The sequence below is a fragment of the Adiantum capillus-veneris genome, chromosome 7, assembly GCF_014529385.1.
Source record: "Adiantum capillus-veneris isolate H3 chromosome 7, ASM1452938v2, whole genome shotgun sequence".
Classification (NCBI taxonomy): Eukaryota; Viridiplantae; Streptophyta; class Polypodiopsida; order Polypodiales; family Pteridaceae; genus Adiantum; species Adiantum capillus-veneris.
Window position 1 is genome coordinate 122,638,476 of NC_140937.1, and position 22,666 is coordinate 122,661,141.

The following is a 22,666-nucleotide window of genomic DNA, read 5'->3' on the forward strand; positions in this document are numbered from 1 at the left end:
GCATTTTGCCTTGGCACTAAGTAACACCTATATTTAATGGGGGGGAGAGTAATGGGATCAACGATCGCGGTTGGGGGGACGGGATCTCAAGGCTCACTAAACTTGGCCAGCGAGAAAATGAAGCGCACAGTCGAAAAAATGAGGGACACTAAACCCCGCCAACGAGAAAGACGAGGCGTGTCGACGAGATTTGAACCTGTGACCTCGCAATCTGAGTTTAGAGTCACATAGGCTAACCACCTCACACGGGTGCACATTGTGTATCCAAAACCATTTTTACGATGTAATATTGTGAATTGATATGCATTGCCTAGGTTGTCCAGGTTTAGTGCGTGTCCAAATTTAGTTTTTGAGTAGACATCTGCGGCTGCGATCTCTACGACCTTCGTGTGTGAACTTCCCCGCCCTTGATCCCATTACCCCCCTCTTAAATATAGGTGTTACTTAGTGTTGAGGTGCATTTTGTAAATTCCAAAGTCTCACACTATGCTTTTGTGAATTCCAATGTCGTATTTCCTCGCGCTTATTGGCATACACAAAGTCTAAGGTCGTTCTCATTGGTCGTTTTGTTTTTGTAGCGGTTTTTATAGAAAATTGGACGGTTTTGCGAGGATCGCAGCCGTTAATTTTTAGAGGGGTTAAAAAAGCAACGAGGCTGGGGTGGGTCACACGAAGGAGACAATTGGCCACGCCCAAAGGCTCAGCCGACGTTCAAGCATAGATTCTTTTCCCCATATTTATATAGAGACTGAGGAGACAGTATAGGAGAGCTGCCTTCGTGTGTTGAGTAATTGTGTGTGAGCGTCCGATTTTCTGCGTTTTGTGGGTGTTCTTCCTCTGTGGTGTCGCCATGTCTCTCCTTGAGGATCTCATCAACCTTGACATCACTGAAACGGGCTCCATAATTGCGGAATACATCTGGTATTAATCCCCCCCCCCCGATAATTATTAAATTCTGAGTTTTGGGTTCTATGATTAGGTGTGTTTTGAGCTTAATCTTCCTTGATTAGGCTTAATCTGACTACCCCAGATTAATATAGCCCCTTTATTTAGATCTGTCTAATTTTGCTTGCTTATTTGCTTGCTTTGCTGCAGGATCGGCGGATCGGGACTCGATGTGCGGAGCAAAGCTAGGGTAATTGCTTCTCTCTAAGCTTCTTCTTCGCTTGCATCACTCATGATTCTGACAGATGGAGTTTTGGCCTTTAAACATCCTTATATAACTGTCTATACTTTGGCTACCCTATTTTTGCATGTGAAGATGCTTTACATGTGCTTGGGTCTATCCTCACTTAGTTTTGGTCTTTATTCTTTGTGTGTGTGTGTGTGTGTGTGTGTGTGTGCGTGCGCGTGCGCTGGGTGTGCGTGCGTGCATGTGTTTTTTCAGCTACTGGCCAAAAATCTCTGCTTTGGTATATGGAAAAATAGCTTGATTAACTAATAAAAAATTTGCCTAATGATGCCTCATGCAGACAGTAAAGGCACCCATCAAGAGCCCAAAAGATCTGCCTAAGTGGAATTACGATGGATCTAGCACAGGTCAAGCTCCAGGAGAGGATAGTGAAGTCATCCTCTAGTGAGTGCCCATGCACAAATTTCTCTTGATAAGAACGCATGCTCAAATCATTTTGCACAACTAACTATCTCATTGTGTAGCCCTCAAGCAATTTTCAAGGACCCCTTCCGGAAAGGCGACAACATTCTGGTATGTTAACAGTGCATTGTAAATAAGACGCCCATTCATAAGTGTATATACGCTTTGTCACACGCACAAACATAATTTGGATTTATGAAATGCCATGCAGCGGACTTTGCATGTGATTGAATGGACCTTGGTCTAAGGCGTGTCTATTTGTATTATGCAGGTCATATGTGATGCATACACACCTCAGGGTGATCCAATTCCAACCAACAAGAGATATGCTGCTGCAAAGATATTTTCTGACCCAGCGGTTGAGAAGGAATTGCCATGGTAATGAGGTGTTTTGTTAGATGTGAAGTGTTCGCTTGTGAGTGCATGGAATTTGGAGGGTGTTATGCCGTGTGCATAGGCACATATAGTAGCCTGGATTGCTCATAGTTGTCTTTTTTCCCGGACAGGTTTGGTATTGAGCAGGAGTTTACCCTTTTGCAAAAGGAGGTGAAATGGCCACTTGGATGGCCTGTTGGTGGCTTTCCTGGACCACAGGTGCATTTCAAAGTGCTCTTTGCATAGCAGTAGGCTTCAACTTTAGGAAATATTGATAGGCTCCTTGCGTGCATAACAGGGTCCTTACTACTGTGGAGTTGGGGCTGACAAAGCTTGGGGGCGTGCAATCATTGACGCCCATTACAAGGCATGCATCTATGCAGGCATTCAAATTTCAGGCATCAATGGGGAGGTGATGCCTGGACAGGTAATGGCAGTTGTGAGGATGCTTTGAGGTTGGGTGTCATGCTGTTGTCAACAAAGGTCAAGGTTGGAAATGCAGTCTGTTTTACATTTTGCAGTGGGAGTTTCAAGTTGGACCTGCCGTAGGAATCTCTGCTGGAGACCAGTTGTGGTGCGCACGGTACATTCTTGAGGTGCGAAGGCGTGTGACTGGAGCGGAAAATTTCTCCATGCTGTCATTAACATTGTTGAGACTTGCATGCATATTACATCGCAGAGTGGCTTGCACAATACTGGTTAATCTATATTGGAATAATTGCATGCAGAGGATTACTGAGCTTGCTGGAGCTGTTCTTTCATTGGACCCCAAGCCAATTGAGGTGAGTTATCAGTCTGCATAATCCCTTTCACTTGCGATGGTCTTTTGAGTAACAACGGACTAAAAATCTTTGTCAGGGAGACTGGAATGGAGCTGGGTGCCATACCAACTACAGGTGAAGCAAGCTTTGCTTTGTTAATCTTCTTAATCTTTTGTGCCAGTGCATTCTATAGTATTCCAAGAGCTTTTGTGAGAACTATATGCCGGAAAAGAGGTGTAACATGCAACTTTGTCTTTCTTTGATATCATTCAGTACACTATCCATGAGGGAGGAAGGTGGCTATGAAGTAATCAAGAAGGCCATTGAGAAGCTAGGCCTACGACACAAGGAGCACATTGCTGCGTATGGTGAGGGAAATGAACGGCGTCTCACTGGTCGTCATGAGACTGCTGACATCCACACTTTTTCATGGGTTAGTACCTCATTTCCTTCAACACCAGCTTGATAATGCAAAGTCTTGTCGCATGGAGACATTGCTAGAGTAGACTTCCATGTTGCATTTCTCCAAAATGCCGAAGTTAAAAGATATAGATTATGCAACAGGGCGTGGCAAATCGTGGAGCTTCTATTCGTGTTGGGCGGGATACTGAGAAAGAAGGCAAAGGTAAGCACCATTGCAAGGCTCAAAAGCATTGGAACCCCTAACATGTCAAATTAAGCTCTTTTTATAGCGAAATTCTCAAATGTTCATTACTTGTCATCCAGGGTACTTTGAGGATAGGAGACCTGCAAGCAACATGGATCCCTATACCGTAACTTCCATGGTTGCATACACCACTATCTTGTACAATCCTTGAAGGTAAGGTAGAAGAGTTAAAATGTAGATGTGGCCATACGCCCGCAGGACAGGAGCAACTCAAATATGTCTGTTTCTCTGTTCAGAGAGCGAGGAAGCTATTTTGGAATCCATGACAGTTGGCTCTTCTGGCCCCTCATTCAATCATTTACTTGAAAAAGTTGTTCAAAATATGGAATTTTGTCTTACTCCAATTGAGATTGGACTTGGAGAATTATTCCGTTTTTGTTGTATAATGCCATAATGTGAAGGCCTTTTTGAAAGGTTTGGTGTTTGATGTTTTATTTAAATCTGTGAGCAAGTCCCCCTCCCCCCCTCCTTTTGTCGTGTCCGCATACATGCTTGCGTAGTTCTGATTACTATTTTTCAATGAACATACAAGAGTGCTTATTGCACACTAAAGGTTTAGAAGCCAGTTGTTATTCAATTAGCTTGTTGTCTGTGATTTTGCTTTGGTGAATAATTGGAATGGACGGTAGTAATTGGTGGGAATGGATGGTTGCAATGTGGAATAAGAGAATATCATCAAAGGAGAATGCTTTTTGTTTCAAAGGTGCAATAGACCATTTCTCTGGTTGGAAAATGGGGCTTATAAGGTCAGGGCCTTGTTGTCGAGTGTAGTCATCAATATGCGCATGATATGAAAGCAAAAGGAAAGTTGAGAGAGAGAGAGAGAGAGAGAGGCATTTTGGAGAAATGTATGTTGAGAGTAAAATGTGAAATTTGGTTGTGGAATCTTTGTATGAAAAAAAAATTCAAGGACACTTATCAGCAAAAAACTTGGCAGAGAGAGAGAGAGAGAGAGAGAGAGAGAGAGAGAGAGGAGTTCCCACCCAAGCACACCCCAACACACTTAACAATATAAAAAAACAAAAGTTGAGGAAAAAAAGAAAAGAAAGCCGTACCGACAAGCCAAGCTGCACACACCGACACAAACCCCCCCCCCCCCCCCCAAACACACACACAGAAGAAGCAATCTTTGAGAGTACAAACCCAAAAATAGCACAAATGTAGTTGACTCTCCACTTGCCTACACAACACCGATGGCATCCTTGAAGTCTTGTCAAATAGAGACTTGACCAGATGTGCGATGCTTGCTGATTTATTATGGAACTAGCTATTTCTAATAGAGAATTTCACTAACTACAGAATTAAAATCAGATTTTTTCAAACTTGTAATCTGATTAGGAACAACCATTTGGTGCCATCCTTATGTTGGTGAAACTTAGCAAAGATGCTACCTTGTTTTACACTTTTAGGAAAACACAAACTTCATGAAAAAGCTCTACTTGATATCTTGCAGGCTGGCTCTAATGGTCAAGTGAGAACCATTGGCCGACAAAAAGAATGCATCTACACACCTTCAATAAATGGGTGCCTTTTTGGATTGCACAAGGCCATAGTGTTGCATTGTGGATGCAATTGTGGACCATTGGATAAATTTTTTTGATTAGTGCTACATGGCAGCAGACTTTCTAAATCCAATGTCTTAACAATTGTGCACCTCTCTTTAAACAGGGGCACTGAATATTGGGTCACACAATCTCTCATATCCTCTTTCACCTTTTTTTTCCCCAAATTTGCTACAATGCTTTCAAGTGTTTTTGCAATAATGATTGCATAAGGCCCCTTAGTAAAGGGTTGCATTTTGGGTGCAATTGTAGACAATTGGACAAAGCTTGCTGATTAGCACCACATGGCATTAAACTTTCTTTTTTACTATTCCTTATAGGCCCTTGTGAGAGGGTGTTGACATTTGTGTACCTCTCTTTAAAGAGGGGCATTGAGTATTGGATCACACACAATCTTTCTCATCCTCTTTCATCTTTTTTTCCTCAATCTGTTACTTACGCTTCTGTTTCTTTTAGTCGTTATTTTTTCGCTTTTGAAGTATACTGTAGTCTAAATAGATCATTGTTACACTTGTTTTTTAAAAAACACAATATTTAATTGTGATAACAAATATTAGTGTCACTTTCAACTTGTTTGTTGTGCTCTTGGAATACATTGCAATCTAAATAATTCAATGTGACTTGTTTTCAATAAACATAATATTTTATTGTGGTAACAAATGTTTTAAAATATTTGTGTCACATTCTTGTTTTCTCTCTCACAAAGAAAACTCTTATTATTTAATTTCTTTCAATAGCCATAGTGAATCTTCACATGTGTCCATTGGATTTGTGATGGGTGAGTAAGATAGCTAATCATTTCAACTTGCCATAGATGTACAACATGGTTAGTGATTTGGCACCATCAGTTGCCAAGCAAATGCATGTAACTCAAGGCAGCAATAGTATGGACGTGGTATTATATTTTAAGTCAAACCTCCATGATGTGGCCCTTTAATCACATGGTTTAGAGGTCCAACTTGCTATTATCACATTGCACTAAACCTTAGCACTATGTCCATGATGACCGTAAATGTGATATTGGTATTGGTGGTTTGCGAGATAATCCGTGATGGTCTTTGGATGGAGCTCTCAAGTTGATAAGAAAGCCAACTCCCATTGCCTCAATACCTTATGACATTAGAATCCAAGACCTCCAAGGCCATTTGTGGATGCCTTAATCCACCCAACATAAAGTGAGCAATAAAGGTGGATGGGTATCCTAAGTAACTATTGCCAAAATCGACCCCCATTATCATAAAAGAGAGAAGTTAAATTTGAAAAAAAAATATACAAAATATGATACACCAAAGAGGTACTAGGGAAAAGTTTCTCTAACATAAGTAGCTCCCCCATGGTTGAACGGTTTGGTAGTGCCAAGAGGTGATGTAAAAACCTACATATGCATGCAACGAAATTGTATTAACAAAATTGTGGCACACAATGGTACTATATTACATGTTGTATCTTGAGAAGTATCTTTTCTTCCCATTTACAAGCTCTCCACTCACATGACATACCGTTGTCACTTGAAATACTCAATGTGTTCAAGGATGCCCTTGTGAATGAGCTTATTTTTCTTGACCTCTAGAACACATCTTGGGACAACATCCTAGGCTAAATTTACCACATTTGCCCATGGGTTTGTAGTCTCTCGGTATCGAGGGCTTATGTGGTGCATAAAGACCTGGGTTTGATTTCCAAGAAGCAGAACCGCCAACCCAGAAAAGTTGGGTTCTAAAATTGACAAAGCACCCAAAATTTGATTTGAAAATGATTCTTGTATGACTCCTAAAGGGGCCATTGTATGGCCTTCTAGAGTCCATACATAAAAAGAGGGCCTCCACCTTCACTCTAGGAGGATACAATGTTGCTAGTCTGTAAGGCAGTTCAACCTCCATCCTAGAATAAAAGGGGCATTCTTGAGCAAGATGAAAAGGAGTTGCACCATTAGCTCTCTTATGGGAGTGAGCATTGGAGGAGATTGGTCCCCTTATGCAATATTTCCTTGCATATTATGAGGAGCAACAACAATCTTTGAAAGGAGGATGCAATGTTGCTAGTCTGGAAGGTAGTTCAAAGTCCATCCTAGAATGAAAGGGGCATTCTTGAGCAAGATGACAAGGATTTTGTAGTTGCACCATTAGATCTCTTATGCGAGTGAGAGTTGCTGAGGTTGGTTGACCTATGCAATACGTATCGACTTCCCTTGCATATTATGAGGAGCAACAACAATCTTTGAAAGGCTTAACAATACTTGGGAGAACTTTTAGTGATACCTCCTCTAGCATGTCTACAGGACTATGCTCTTAGTAGTCCTAGCAAGTTCTTAAAAGAACGGGAGTTTGGTTCTTAACACCACGTTGGCCAATACATATAAAGACATAGGCAACAATCCCATTTTCTTCTCTCCATCATGGAAGCTCAAGGCATGGCTCATATTGCATGTCCAAAATCTAACAAGCTCCCATCTCTAAGTCCCTCAGCCCACATGGTGGTGTCACAACACGGGAATACAAGCTTAATCTCTCTCCTAGTCTAGGTCCTAGCTAAGGAAGACTCCAACATAGTGCCCAAGAAATACAAAGGGAAAACTACCAAAGTACTCATGAAATTTGTGGGAATTCCTAGAATGCCCCTCAAATTTTAAAAAGATTCAAACTATCCTTGTAGCAATTTTGGATGGATTGCTCCAAGTTTTGCATACTTTATTCTTTGTGACAGTACAAATCTATCTTTTAAAAAGTGTCAATGACAAATTTTCAATTATGAACTTACAAAAAGAGGCATTTGCGTCTACGAAGAATGAACCATTTCATCTCAAGAGCCCACAATACCATCTAAGATCCTAGTCCTATCATCTTCTATTGAGGGAGAACCAATCTTTCTGTCTGTGAAGACTTGCCACAAAAACAAAACAAGAGAGATGCTTGCAACATTAACCAGGGGTACTTTGGGAATGTTGGAAAAACTTAAGGGCATTTTGGGATTTTTTGGCAGAATATGAGGGGTGTATATTGGGAATTTCCACAAACGTTAGGGGCATTCTGGTAAATTTTTCCAATAAAAATGAATATGTATTACTAGAAAATTTGGAAATTATGGGGGAAGTCTCTCCCAGAGTCTAAGGAGAATGATTCTCGCTGCCCCACATTTGGGGATGGGGCCCTGGGCCTCGTTGTAGAATCCCCACGTTTGGGCCTTCTCTAACGGTGAGGATTCGAGGAATTCTCCAATTAATAATAAGATCTGAATTTCTCAAACCCGATCAAGCTGTGCAGCTGTGCAGTGTGCACGTCGTGTAGCAAGCGTGCTGCGTGCCGCTAGCGTGGTGTTATGCTGTAGAATCTCTCCGAGATTCTGGAGTCCGGAATCTGAAATTTCGGCGCCCCCACGGTAAACCCCGGCCGCCGGGAGCAAAGAAAAAAACAGTCGCATCAGACGTGGCAGGCCGCCATGCCATATGTCCGAATGCACAACAGCAAGGCGCCAAGCTCCGACTTCCAAGGACAAGGCTTTTGGTCCTATGGAAATTGGCGTGCCAAAAAGTTGTTGGACAAAACAGGGCTAGAAAAATCCATTTTTTCCTAGTCGAAGAAAATAAGGGCAAACTTGAAATTCTACCGGTTTTTAGATCAAAATTTGAAGCTTTTGCCGGTATTTACGCTAAAACTTGTGTAAATTTTCCGGCTTTCTTCAAGGCAAAAGCTCAAAATCTAACCGTCAAGGTCGCTGGTTGGCGAGCAGGCGATCCTCGCCTTGCATCAAGTGCCAATTCTGGAGCGGAATCACTGCCTCAACCGACGGATTGACGACAGTTCAGCAGCCGTAATTAATCATCAGCAACCTCCCAATCATTGCGAATGATTATATGCCCCGTCAGCGGCCGTAATTAATCATCAACCTCTTTTCGATCATCGCCAATAATTTTATGCCCCGTCAACACCCGTAATCCATGAACCTCGTCTGTGCGTGTCCTCTGAAATTATATACTGCTGCAGGTTGTCTAGCACGCATTGAGGCGCATCAGCAAGCAAAGCATCAATTCAGAACCAATGTGCGGCTCTGCAAATGTCTTTAGCATGCAAGGAGCTTGGCCCGCCTCCCAGCGACCCTTGACGGTCGGGAATGGACACTTAGTGTCCATTCACTCATAATACCTGCTCCCCCATGGCTCCCGGCCTCCGCCGGTCGCCAAGGGGTCGCAGGTATTATGAGGAATGGACACTAAGTGTCCATTCCCTACCCCGTGATTTTACAATTTTAGCCGATTAAAATACACTCGACCCGGGTGTTTTCCTTACATTGGGCCAAAACCTTCTTCTGCCGTTTTTTGCCAGTTAGCAGTGCACCTAATCCCACCTTTTTATCTTTAAATTTAAGGTGAGAAAACCGGAGAAATTTAGTGTAGAAGCCTTCAAATTTTGTCAATTCACCTCTAATATTCCTCCTACATACGTTTGTCAAGTTTTTGGGGGAAAAAAATAGTCGAGCACTGTTGCAAAGCCTCCGTCATGCACAAGAACTTAGAGCCATCTCCCACCACATGCTCACATGGATACAAGTCACGCCATGTCTTTGCTCTAAGAGCCCTGTCCAGCGGCCCGCCCATCATTATCGTTGTAGGAAGTGTTTGCAAGGGCTATGAGGGACTCGACTAACTTCTGTAGCTAGGTAATTTTTGCAACGCTTTGCCATGCACATGTCAAAGCAACTGACAGCTGCAAGTCAAAGGTTTTATTTTGGGCAATTTTTGAAATCATTATTGTCTTGTTTATTAGAGGGGTTACAACTTACAGAGCTTAATATATCCCCTACAAAAATTTGGTGCAGCGAACGTGGCTTCAATACTTTGTTTTTTTCTTAGATACACTCAAATCCCTTCAAGGCGATTTTCACATGAATTTTTGCCAAATAAACTATGAAGTTTTACATATTCACACTTATTTTGCTTGAATTCTAAATGGATTTCTTTTCTTATACTCTCTACTCGCCCTACTTTGTAAAAAATCTATTAATGTGTACCTCAGATTTCGTGGAATCTCACGGAATCTGAGAATTAGAAGTAAAATCACTTCCCCATCCATTCTGCCGCACAGCCAGGCGCCCCTACCTCTGCGCTCTATTTCCCCCTCACCCTTCCCTCGCATTGGCACATCTCAATCTCATGCGGGCCATGGCAGCTCGCGTGGCAAGACTCCCTCTCTGGCGCAGCCCATGGCATGGCAACATTCTCTCTCTCTCTCTCTCTCTCTCTCTCTCTCTCTCTCTCTCTCTCTCGTGCCCGACATGGCCGCATTCTCCCTCTCTCTCATCCCCCTATTATCAGCATTCTTGTCCTCCACATAATGGCCCATGCAACCTTTTGCCTTGCACGAGAATTTCAAAGGCTTCAATGCCTAGCTTACAACTAACCAAGAGAGATATGGCCCCTCTATCTCTCTCTTCGCCTTTTGGGAAACAGATGGAATTTCTCTCTCTCTCTCTCTCTCTCTCTCTCTCTCTCTCTCTCTCTCTCTCTGTGTGTGTGTGTGTGTGTGTGTGTGTGAGAGAGAGAGAGAGAGAGAGCGAGAGCCTACTTGCAACAAAAGCCTTACCTCCTTGTGCCAACTTAGAAAATCTCTCTCTATCTCTCTCTCTCTCACACACACACACACACACACGTGTCCTTCCTGCCTCTTTTCTTCTCAAACACGCACGAGTATACTACCAGATTTCGTCTAATGAAAGAACTTTTCAAAATTGAAGAGACCTACTCCTCTCAACCTCCTAGTTCGAAGTTCCGTGTAAGCTTGCTTCCCTTCCTCAAATGTAAGAGTCCTTTTATGTAAATCAATATATGTCCTTGTCTATCTTGAGCCTTTTTAATATTCTCTTTAGGGAGTTTAAGCATTTCATTCATATCTTCTAAAAAGTCTTTAGTTGCCTGAACCTTTTCCTGTTGTAATCTTATGACATAAGAAGCTCTAGGATGAAGCCGATGCGTTAACATAAATGGAATAGGGAGATATTTTTTGGCAAGCGTTTTTTTGGAATCTGTCAAGTAGATTTCAAAAAGATTTTGTCCTCTCTTCTCAATTTTATTCTCTCTTCTAATCCTCCGCCGATCTCTCTCTCTTTCTCTCTTGGTCCTCTTGATCCTTTGTCGACCTCGGCCTCTCTCTCTCTCTCTCTCTCTCTCAAATTTTTTTCCTTGGTAAACACACATCGATCCCACATCGGCGTCACCGCTTTTGCTCCTTTTTTTAATCGCCCTTGATCCTCTTTCGCTCTCTCTCTCTCTCTCTCTCTCTCTCTCCCTCTCTCTCTCTCTAAGGGCGGTGGTAATGCATGTGCTAGTCTCCACCCAACCGTGCTATCTTATAGCCTCCTCCTAGCATACACACTGTCCGGACGTGTCGGTGGCCTTGCCCATAGGACCCATGTCCTTACATTACCCCCCCTTGGAGAATCGTTTTCGTCCTCGAAAACGAACGTAGGAAAACGTTTCTTAAGTGCAGAGACATTCTCCCATGTAGAACCTTCTTCAAGTCTATCTAAGCAGTTTACCAATAACTGCCGTCTGACATGATGTCTGGTGCGAAGCTCATGAGAATCCAAAATCTTTTCGGGCTCATGAGGAATGCTTGGCGGTTTGATAAGGTCAACTAACACACCTGTGTCAATGACATTATCATTCTGTCCTAGCTGTTTTCGTAAACGGCTAACATGAAAAACAGAATGAACTCGTGAGTGCTCTGGGAGAGCTAACTTATAGGCCACTTGATCTATACTTTTGAGAATGGTAAACGGTCCACAATAGCGTTGTGAGCGGGATGAAAACACACAGAGCGCCTCTATAACGACCCGACACACACTCTTAGGAAGATACACACACACACTATGGGGCACCACTCGGCTTACACAACACACCTGGCCGAGACAGGGAACACACCTCTGGAGTGAGAGGAGAGAGACTATCCACTTGCCCACTCCACACAGACACACACACACACACACACCCCCAAAAAACTCAGCTCAAAAGAGGAGAATTTCTGATGTTTAGATACAAATGAGCTTGGGCCAACACCAATCGGGCAAACAGTTCACACAATATGGGTAAAAGATACCAGATACAATCACAAACTAGAGCAGAAACTTCGCTCATAGGAGAAACTTACACAGAAAAACAGCAGGAAAAGAGTGAGGAATTTGGCAAAATGGACAGCGCCATCGCGTCCGGAACGGCCCAAAACCCCAGTCTACAATGTCAAAGTGCTCAAATCCGACCTCGAATGAGCAGTTTACGGCCAAAACAGGCTCCAAAAACACCAAAAACACACCTGCGGCTGTTCCTCCTCTCTTCTCCACGTTTTTTTCTGGTCTTCTCTCTGTTTTTTCAGCTCCCACACTTAGCTTTATTACTTGGGCACCCTTGGCCTTTTAGATGACCTCAAACGGACCTCGAACAGGCCAAAAACTGACCTCGCAGTGCATAGTTGTCACCTTTTTGCATCATTCGCACACCTGGCACTCAACTTTTTTCCAATAATGCATCTCGCCACCACGTGAAGTGGCCCCAAAAAGTGGTCCTAATGATGACCTTTCTGCATAAATCTCACAAGAAAACACCCACGTTGTGTCCGTCCTCATCCGCGTGCAAATATTGACCTTGTTCGCCCTCCTGACGCCACTGGATGCCATCTGACGCACCTGTTGACCTCACGTCGTCGGCCCGCGGATAGCTTCCTCGAGAAGTTTTACGCGCTACAAACTCCTCATTATTGTAGAAAAAACACACTAGTATTGATAATAGTGAAAATCGCTGCACTATGTACATGCTGTCCTACCTGTACACATGTGGGCCCCACGTAACCACCTGGCTATGGAAATTGGGTAATCCTTTATTCGATGCACCATGCCTGTGTATGTACATATGCGCAATCCCTTGCTCAAAAAAACTCCTGACATAATTTGCCCATCCCCTAGCCTGCTAGATCATTCATGATCAGTAGCAGCAAAGAGAGATATGAGACTCGCCGCATCACAGGTCTCCTCATCCTTCACCAACATTGCTTGCTCCACAGACAGCTCATCTTGCTCCACCATCATCAATCTAGCATGATACAATTTAAGACGCAATCCATTTACCCTTGACTTATGTAGAACACCATCCAGGTTAGCCAGCTGATATGTGCCATTTGGAAAACACTCCACTACCTTGAAAGGGCCTTCCCACTTAATTTGAAACTTCTTTTGGAAGGTGTTGTCCAGCTTACTGTTGTAGCGCAAAACCAAGTCATGTTTCTTGATACCCTTACTTTTGACCCGTTCATTTATCTTTGCCAAAGCCTTATCCTGCATCTGCCCATAATGCTCCAATGCGCTCATCCTATCCAACTGGACCTCTTGTAACTGCAAGAGCCTCTCTTTGAATGCATCACTAGGCGGCCCAAGAAACTTCTCTAACATCTTGACCGCAGGCAACTCTACCTCCACAGGCAATAGTGCTTCCTTTCCATACACCAAATGAAATGGAGTAAACCCTGTACCTGTCTTCACCGAAGTACGGTAAGCCCATAATGCACTAGGCAATTCCAAATCCCAATTCTTTCCTTGGTGCTCTGTCACTTTAGAAAGAATTTGTACCAACTCACCATTGAATCTTTCATTTAAGCCATTACACTACGGGTAATAAGGAGTGGTATGCTGGTGCCTAATCTTCATCTTTGTGCATAAGAAGTCTAGCAGTTTAGCTCTAAATCCTGGCCCCTTATCTGAAAGTAGCTCTAATGGCACCCCAAACTTGCAGCATATTTCATCATACACAAATTTTGCCACATCCTTTGCAGTGATCTGTTTTACTGCTATAGCCTCTGCCCATCTAGAAAGATAGTCCACTGCCGTCAAAATATAGCTTTTGCCCCTGCTTGTGATAGGTAACGGGCCTATTGCATCAATCCCCCACTTTTCAAACACATCAAACGCCATAATGGTTTTTCGTAGCTCTGGCTTCAACACTCTGTTCCCAAATGCTTGACACCTATTGCAAGACCTACACCAATGGTGAACATCCTTGTGCAAACTAGGCCATACATACCCCTCTTGCAAAATCTTATGCAAGGTGATCTTTAGAGCAAAATGGCCACCACATGCGCCTTCATGATTCTCTTCCAACACTCTGTAAAGCTCCTCCCGCCAAGGTACACGTCTCAACACGAGATCAGCCCCTTTCATGTATAAGACATCACCAATCAATTTGTACCTGTATGCTCTACGCACAAAGCCATACTTCTTAGACTTCTGAATCTCCTTTGGAATGATTCCTGTTAGCAAAAACTCCTCTTCTTGAGCCAAACTTTCCCGGCCATGATAAAGAGGTAAATTGGTCCTCAACACGAATAGCTCCCCAATCATGCCTTGAGCTGCTTCATGTGCCTCTCCATTTAGAGCACGTTCAATGTGTTTGATGCTCCATGCTTCAAACTTTTTTAACAGGCCTTTAATTCTAAAGCACATTTCCTTCAATGAGGTGTTCTTGCTCTTCCACACACCCAGCACTTGCTTCACCAATAACAAGGCATCACCTTTTATGCTCAACCTTCGAACCCCATGCTTCAAACAAATGTGTAATCCGGCTTCCAATGTAGCATATTCAGCCTCATTGTTACTATGCACATCCAATTTGAACCCTCTCTTGCATACTAGCTTCCCCTCTGGATCATAAAGTGCTATACCCCCTGAAGCTGCATCGTGGCTCTTTCTGTATGAACCATCAAAGAACAACACATGTGCATGGCTGATCTGTGGCACTTCTTCAACTACCTTTCTCACCACCTCTTCCTTAACAATAAGGGGATTCTCCTTGTAGGTCAACAAATCAGCTAAGGTAGCCCTTGTACTATCTTCCACTAGAAAAGAGAACTCAAACTCTTGCAGCTCAATTACCCATTTCTTCACCACATTTGACATGTTAGTACCATTAATTAACTGTGGCAAAAAGGCATAACTCGTCAAGAAAACAAAAGGCCGTGGTAGCAAGTAATGACGAAATCGTCGACAAGCAAATATTACACTGGCCATCACTAGCTCTACTTCCGATAACTTTCTCTCCGCTACCAACTTCACTCGGCTTGCACAATACACTGACCTCATATAATGGCTGCCCTTCCCCTTTTGCAATAGCATGGCTCCAATGGCATCATCCCCTACTGATGGATTTACATAAAAAACTTTCTCCCAATCAGGAGCCTGCATGGCTAACAACCCCCCTAACACCTCTTTCACCTCTTGAAACACTTCTTCACACTTGTCATCCCATTGCAATGGATCATGCTTTGCCACTTGCTGTAATGGATAAAGAAGCTGCGAAGACAATGGAATAAACCATGCCATGTACTTCACTTTGTGTATAAAGGTTTCCAATTGCTTCGTACTCATAGGTGATGGAAGAAGAATAATAGACTTCACCTTATCTGGATCAGCCTCAATGCCATTTTCTGACACCATGTGGCCCAATAACTTCACCCTTGGCTGTGCTAGATGGCATTTCTTTGGATTTAGTTGTCCTCCACATTCATCATATCGAGCCAATAGCATCTGCAGCTTCTCATGGTGTTCAGCCCTACTGCTATAAACACAGAAGTCATCCATAAAAGCTTTAACACAACTACCAATGAATGGTTCCAACACCCAATTTGCTCTCTCTTGATAGAAGGAAGGTCCATTTGACAACCCAAATGGAAATACTGTGTAGCAATAGCAGCCCCATGGCGTAATAAAAGTGGTCTTTGTGCAGTCTTTAAGAGAAATCTTCAATTGAAAATAGCCTGAAAAACCATCACACACACTGTACCTCTCAAAACCTGCCACTGAATCCAAGATCTGATCAATGAATGGAAGAGGATATGGGTTCTTCTTAGTGGCTGCATTTAAGGGTTTAAAATCTACACAAATCCTCCACTTCCCATCCTTCTTTGGACTGACTACTACTGGACTCACCCATTCTGTGGTCTCCACAGGGACTATGAACCCTGCCTTCAACAACTTGTCCACCTCTTCTCGCAAGGCTTCCATTTGCTCTTGACCCATCCTTCTTAGCCTTTGCCGCACTGGCTTAGCACCTTCTTTCAGCTCTATATGCATCTCTTCACCCTTCAACCCTCTGATCTCTTCATATGAAGTAATGAACAAATCAGGAAAACTAGCCAGCATATGCAAATATATGTCCTTCTCCATAGCTGAGAGGTCTCCACTGATCATTTGTGTCATTAATTCCTGCTTCTTTGACAACTCAACCTTGGTTTGCATCAGCCCTTCAATCACTTCATAAGGCCCTTCACTTTCATCTTCAACCCCATTCGCAAATGCAACTAAACCAAACTCCTGTATTTCTTTGTCCATTAAAAGAAATGCAACATCAGCATCCTCATCACTGCTGGTAGTGCTATCGCTGTCCTCATCTGTCACCGTGGAAGAGTCTTCATCACTAGACTCATCCTCATCTTCATAAAGCTCCTCTAATCGTTTCCTTGTGTCCATATTATAAAGCTTCTTGGTACCTGTCTTTCCATAGAGGCTAATCGTACCATGTCGCCAATCTTGAACAGCTCCCACTGCACGTAACCATGGTCTGCCCAATATAATAGGATATGCTCCCAACCCTGCTGGCATCACATGAAAATCAACCACTGCCTTTGCATCATATGCCTCCACTTCTAAGCTCTTTTCAACACCCAAGCATTTTACTTTTTGATGGTTTGCCAATCTGATCCGAAACCCTGACACCCCAGCCACTGTGAGACCCATCTTCTCAACGCATGAGTGTGTTATGACGCATATTTGGGCTCCACCATCCACATAACCTTGTCCCAAATTTTTCCTTTTATGCCACACATCTACTATTGGACAAATGTCTGGTAGCTCGTCCATTGCCAACACCTTCACTGAACCTCTCTCTGGCTCTTTCTCCATTGGGTTAACCATCCTCTTCCACTGTCGCTTTAGCTTAGGCACCATCTCTATAAGCTGCCCAAAAGTAACATCTGCCTTCCTGCTCGTCAGATCCTCCCTCAAGTCATAGCTTAATTGCCCATCCCCTAGTGGAAAATCTGAAACATGAAACTTTCGACGAGCTCTCCTTTTCCTCTTGGCCTTGACATCCTCGCCTTCATGGCTCTTTCCCTTCTTCTTGCTAGGACCTGGGACACTTCTTCCTTCCTTATCCTCTGTGGTCCTCTTCCCAATAGGCATCACTAATGTATCCTCTAGCTTTGATGCCTTCTCCAAGGTGACTACACTTAGCACTTTTGTCTTTCCCTTTTCCTCCTGGGTCAGTCCACTGGTTCCTTCGTCTCCCTTAATTTCGATGCCATAATCATTTGACCTAGTTAACACCTGTCTTGGCAATGGATACATGTCTCCCCCCATCCTTGGTGGCTTATCCCATTGTGGGCTGATGTGACCCAACTCTCCACAATTATAACATGTGGGCGTCTGCCTCCAAAACCTACCATTGCTTTGTCCAACACCATTCCTAGGCCTTTCTTCACCTCCTTGCTGATTTGCAAACCTCCCTCGACCTCGATTATTTCCCACTTGACCTAGCATGTTTAGGCTGAGATTCTTCATCAAATCTACCATTTGTCTCATGTCTTGCCTTAGCCCATCATCTTGCACTGCTGTAGTGACCATTGCTGGCATAACCTGAGTAGTAACAGGAACCACTGGTTCATGATGAACCCCTGACATGCGCCCTTGTAAAGACTCTATAGGCTGAAATTCAGACCTCATTGGCAAAGACTCCACCCCTAACTGGCTCATTTTCCTCAGCTTCCACTCTTTGTTCCTTGCTACCTCTAGTGCATCCTCATATGTCCTAGGCTTCTTTAGCTCCACTCTCCAACGTATATTCTCCCAAAGACCAGCCAAGAACCTGTCCTTCTTCATCATGTCAGGCGGGGGTACCTGTGGTGCTAAAGCCTTGCACATTCGCTCCCATGCCAATGAAAACTTACGTATGTACGCATCTACTGGCTCACCTTCCTTTTGCACCAAAGCCTGTACTTCTTGCCACACTTTGTCAGGATCCTCTATCTTTACAAACTCCACTTCCAACCCATGTCATAGATTGTCCCAACTCAACCTTACAGGTGGATCAGCCACACGCAACTCCTCTTCAAATGCTTTAGACCAAACTCGTGCATCACTCTTCAAACAAATTTGGAGAAGACGTAACATTTGCGCCGGTTCATGAATCTAGTTGCTAATGCAGGCAACCTCCATCTTTTCCAAAAATTCTTCCACATCTTTATCACTTCTTCCATGAAACTCGGGATAAGAGAAAGCCATGGCTACCCAAGTTACAATGCTTTGAGAACCCCTTCGAACACACGTGCCAGAACCCAAGACTTTTGACTACCCAATCCCCAGAAACTTCAATGGAGCTCAACTTTAGATAAGGACAAACACATGCACATCAAATGAGTTTTCATAGTTAATCATCGGAATGACAACAGGCAAAGGACATTCCAGAATCTCTCTCAATCTTCTTGGCCCAAACATAAAGACTATGCGCTGCTGGAAAAAGATCTTCCTGGACACATGAACATTAATCTGAATTCTTTGAGTTAAATGAAAAGGAGTGAACTGAGGGCCATTTTAATCATCCATTAAAGCCAACCATAAAGCTCCCAAGAAAGCACACCTGTCTTATCCTCTGATTTTGCCAAAATTTCAGCAGCATAACAGCATAAAATGGCTCAAAAGACCAAAAGACTAGCCATCATACTTTGGAAAAATTTTGACAGAGTTTCCCCAGAAGTAGAGCAATGAGAACCCAAAATATAGACTGTATCTGTATGCATAAACTGTCAACAATAGAACCCGAGCATCAAGTAGGACTCACTAGTACATAGCCTATGGCGAGGTCACAAAAAGGGTGCTCCAGATACCTGTATCACCGAAAGGATCTCCACATTTGAGAATCCCCCAGCTCAATAAAAACCTCACGCAATCGACCCTCACACGAAGGCTAATGCAAATCGCATATAGTCAAGTCTCAGAAATGACTATCTTCCAGACCAAGTCTCAGAAATGGCTGGGACTGCCAAATACAACCAAGTATGGCTCCACAAATGCGTACAATAGCAATTTCCACAAGTAACGTACAATCCAACAGACAATGCGCTCAAACAGGCGCCAAGTGATGCATACCCACAACAACTGCAAGTGACATCACTGCTAGTATATCACTGTACTCCAGCTACGTGTACCTGTGTGAATCACCTGTACTTGTACCTGTCCCTGTAACCTGTAACCTCTAACCTGTAATCTGTAATCTGCAACCTGTAATCCCGAAGCTCGAAGCTCGAAGCTCGAAGCTCGAAGCAGAAGGTACTTGAAGAAGATCCTCGATGGGGGCGCCAAAAGAATGTGAGCGGGATGAAAACACACACAGCGTCTCTATAACGACCCGACACACACTCTTGGAAAGATACACACACACACTATGGGGCACCACTCGGCTTAGACAACACACCTGGCTGAGACAGGGAACACACCTCTGGAGTGAGAGGAGAGAAACTATCCACTTGTCCACTCCACACAGACACACACACACACACACACACCCACACAAAAAACTCAGCTCAAAAGAGGAGAATTTCTGATGTTTAGATACAAATGAGCTTGGGCCAACACCAATGGGGCAAACAGCTCACACAATATGGGTAAAAGATACCAGATACAATCACAAATTGGAGAAGAAGCTTCACTCACCGGAGAAGATTACACAGAAAAACAGCAGAAAAAGAGTGAGGAATTTGGCAAAATGGACAGCGCCATCGCGTCCGGAACGGCCCAAAACCCCAGTCTACAATGTCAAAGTGCTCAAATCCGACATCGGATGAGCAGTTTACGGCCAAAACAGGCTCCAAAAACACACCTGCGGCTGTTCCTCCTCTCTTCTCCACGTTTTTTTCTGGTCTTCTCTCTGTTTTTTCAGTTCCCACACTTAGCTTTTTTAGTTGGGCACCCTTGGCCCTTTAGATGACCTCAAACGGACCCCGAACAGGCCAAAAACTGACCTCGCAGTGCATAGTTGTCACCTTTTTGCATCATTTGCACACCTGGCACTCAGCTTTTTTCCAATAATGCATCTCGCCACCACGTGAAGTGGCCCCAAAAAGTGTTCCTCATGATGACCTTTTTGCCTAATTATCACAAGAAAACACCCACGTTGTGTCCGTACTCATCCACGTGCAAGTATTGACCTCGTTCGCCCTCCTGACGCCACTAGATGCCATCTGACGCACCTGCTGACCTCACGTCGTCGGCCCACGGATAGCTTCCTCGAGAAGTTTTACACGCTATAAACTCCTCATTATTATAGAATAACACAGTGGTACTGGTAATAGTGAAAATCGATGCACTATGTACACCCTGTCCTACCTGTACACATGTGGGCCCCACGTAACCACCTGGCTCTGAAAAATGGGCAATTATCTATTTAATGCACCATGCATGTATATGTACATATGCGCAATCCCTTGCTCAAAAAAACTCCTGACAGCGTGATGAAAGTCTAGCAACTTTTCCCGTCTTCAAACTTTTTGAATGCTCTGGAACTTTGAGGAAAACCTTGTCTCCTTTTTCAAAAGTAGCAAGATGACGATGCTCATCTGCGTACTTCTTATATCGATCTTGAACTTGCTTAACATTCTGTCGAGCAACTCGAAGCATGTCAAAATGGTCTTGGAGAAAATCCTTCGCTTGTTGTATCTTCTCCTTAGCCAACCCCACCGTAACGGGTGATCTAGGTTGAAATCCATATAAAAGCATAAATGGACTAATCCCTATAGTCACATGCTTTGAACTATTATAAGCAAATTCCAATATAGGTAAGTTGTCTTCCCAATTGGTTTGCTTCTTGCTAACATATGCTCGTAGCATATCATCTAGCACTTGATTAACTCTTTCGGTTTGACCGTCCGTTTCTGGATGATCAACTGTACTTGGATTAAGTTTAGTTTCCAACTTTTGGAACACAGCTCTCCAGAAGTGATTATCGAACATTCGATCTCTGTCACTAATGATACTAGCGTAGAATTTATATATATACTCTATAAATAGTCGTGCTAATTCCGGTGTCTTAACCGTAGTCTTAGAATCGACCCATCTTTGTGAGACGGTCTACAATTACCCAAATGGCATCATGGCACCGATTTGTAGTAGGTAGTCCTACTACAAAATCCATAGAGATACTCTCCCACTTACCTCGTGGAATCTCTAAAATATGTAAAAGGCCACCTACCTTGAGGTGCTCTGCCTTATTAACTTGGCACTGTTGGCAGTTTAGTACGTACTCCTGAACATCATTATGTAAGCTCGGCCAATAAATTGCCGTCGAACTAAGACATATGTCTTACGAATACGTGGATGATTAGCACTTGGACTATCGTGACACTCAAATAAGATTTGGCGCCTAGTGTCTGAGTCCTTTGGCACACATACTCTACCTTTGTGGAGTAAGTAGCCATCATCAATGGAAAAAATTCTTCCATCGCTTAAGCTCTTCCTGAGTATGGGTGGAGCTCTGTGTGTTGGAGTTTCTATCTGCGCGTGCAGAGACATGTTGATCTGGCTGTTCAAAGACATGCGAGTGTGAGGGATCCCATTTTAAAACTTCACTCCACACTTTAGCATATGATTGATCTTGTCCACACTTGCCACGTAATGACTCTAAAAATCTACTCTTTATTTTCGTGAAAGCAAGTGAATTAATCTGAGGCATCCGACTTAGTGCATCCGCTACTATATTATATCGCCCCTTGCGATATCGTAGCTTACAATCATAATCTTGAAGGATTTCGGCCCATCTAGCTCTACGGCCCTTCAAGTCCGTTTGAGTAGTAAGCCATTTGATAATCTCATGGTCAAAAACTACTTCAAACTCGGCATCATATAAATAGTGTCGCCACTTTCGTAAAGCATGAATTATGGCATAGAGCTCTCTCTCATAGACAAAATAATTCTCTTGAGCTCTATCTAACTTTTTACTTTCAAAGGCTATAGGTCTTCCCTCCTAGAGAAGTACTGGACCAATTGCTTTATCACTAGCATCAATCTCTACCACAAACAGCTTAAGTGGGTCGACAATTGCTAGGATGGGAGCAGTGGCTATAGGTACCTTGAGCTGTTCGAAACTGCGTTTTTGGGCTTACCTTTTGCTTTAATTTGATCCGTCATAGGAACAACAATATAATCACGGATATATTGTCGATAAAATCCAGCCATGCCTAAAAATATTTGAAGCTCCTCAACCGTGTTGAGATGTGGCCATCGAAGAATGGCAGCGACCTTGTCAGTGTCCATTTTGATGCCAGAATAAGAGATCACATGACCGAGGTAATGTATCTCTGTTTTAAAGAAATCTTACTTGCTTTGCTTAGCATACAGCACGTGAGCTCATAGCTGTTCGAACACTAATCGTAAGTGTTCTATGTGTTCATCTTCAGTAAATGAGAATGTCATCAAGGAAAACCACAACAAATTTTTCAAGATAGGGACGTAAGACACTATCCACGAGTGTCATAAATGTAGCTGGAGCATTGGTTAGACCAAAAGGCATAACAAAAAATTCAAAATACCCGAACCGTGTTCTTAAGGCAGTTTTGGAGATATCTTGTAGTAAGATACGCACCTGGTGGTATCCTGAACAAAGATCTATCTTTGTATAGTATCTTGCCCC

General features: G+C 43.2%; 1 protein-coding gene across 1 annotated transcript; it reads left to right on the top strand.

The window, feature by feature from the left end:
* Positions 1–737: 737 nt before the first annotated feature.
* Positions 738–3,822, top strand: LOC147454548 (glutamine synthetase cytosolic isozyme-like). The gene is made up of 14 exons (XM_086516461.1): positions 738–921; positions 1,096–1,135; positions 1,473–1,576; positions 1,657–1,705; positions 1,866–1,972; positions 2,101–2,188; positions 2,268–2,396; positions 2,491–2,565; positions 2,698–2,751; positions 2,828–2,865; positions 3,004–3,163; positions 3,295–3,355; positions 3,457–3,550; positions 3,634–3,822. The coding sequence occupies exons 1-13, from the start codon at positions 851–853 to the stop codon at positions 3,546–3,548; spliced, it is 1,068 nt and encodes a 355-aa protein (XP_086372587.1). The 5' UTR covers positions 738–850; the 3' UTR covers positions 3,549–3,550; positions 3,634–3,822.
* The last annotated feature ends 18,844 nt before the right edge of the window (positions 3,823–22,666 follow it).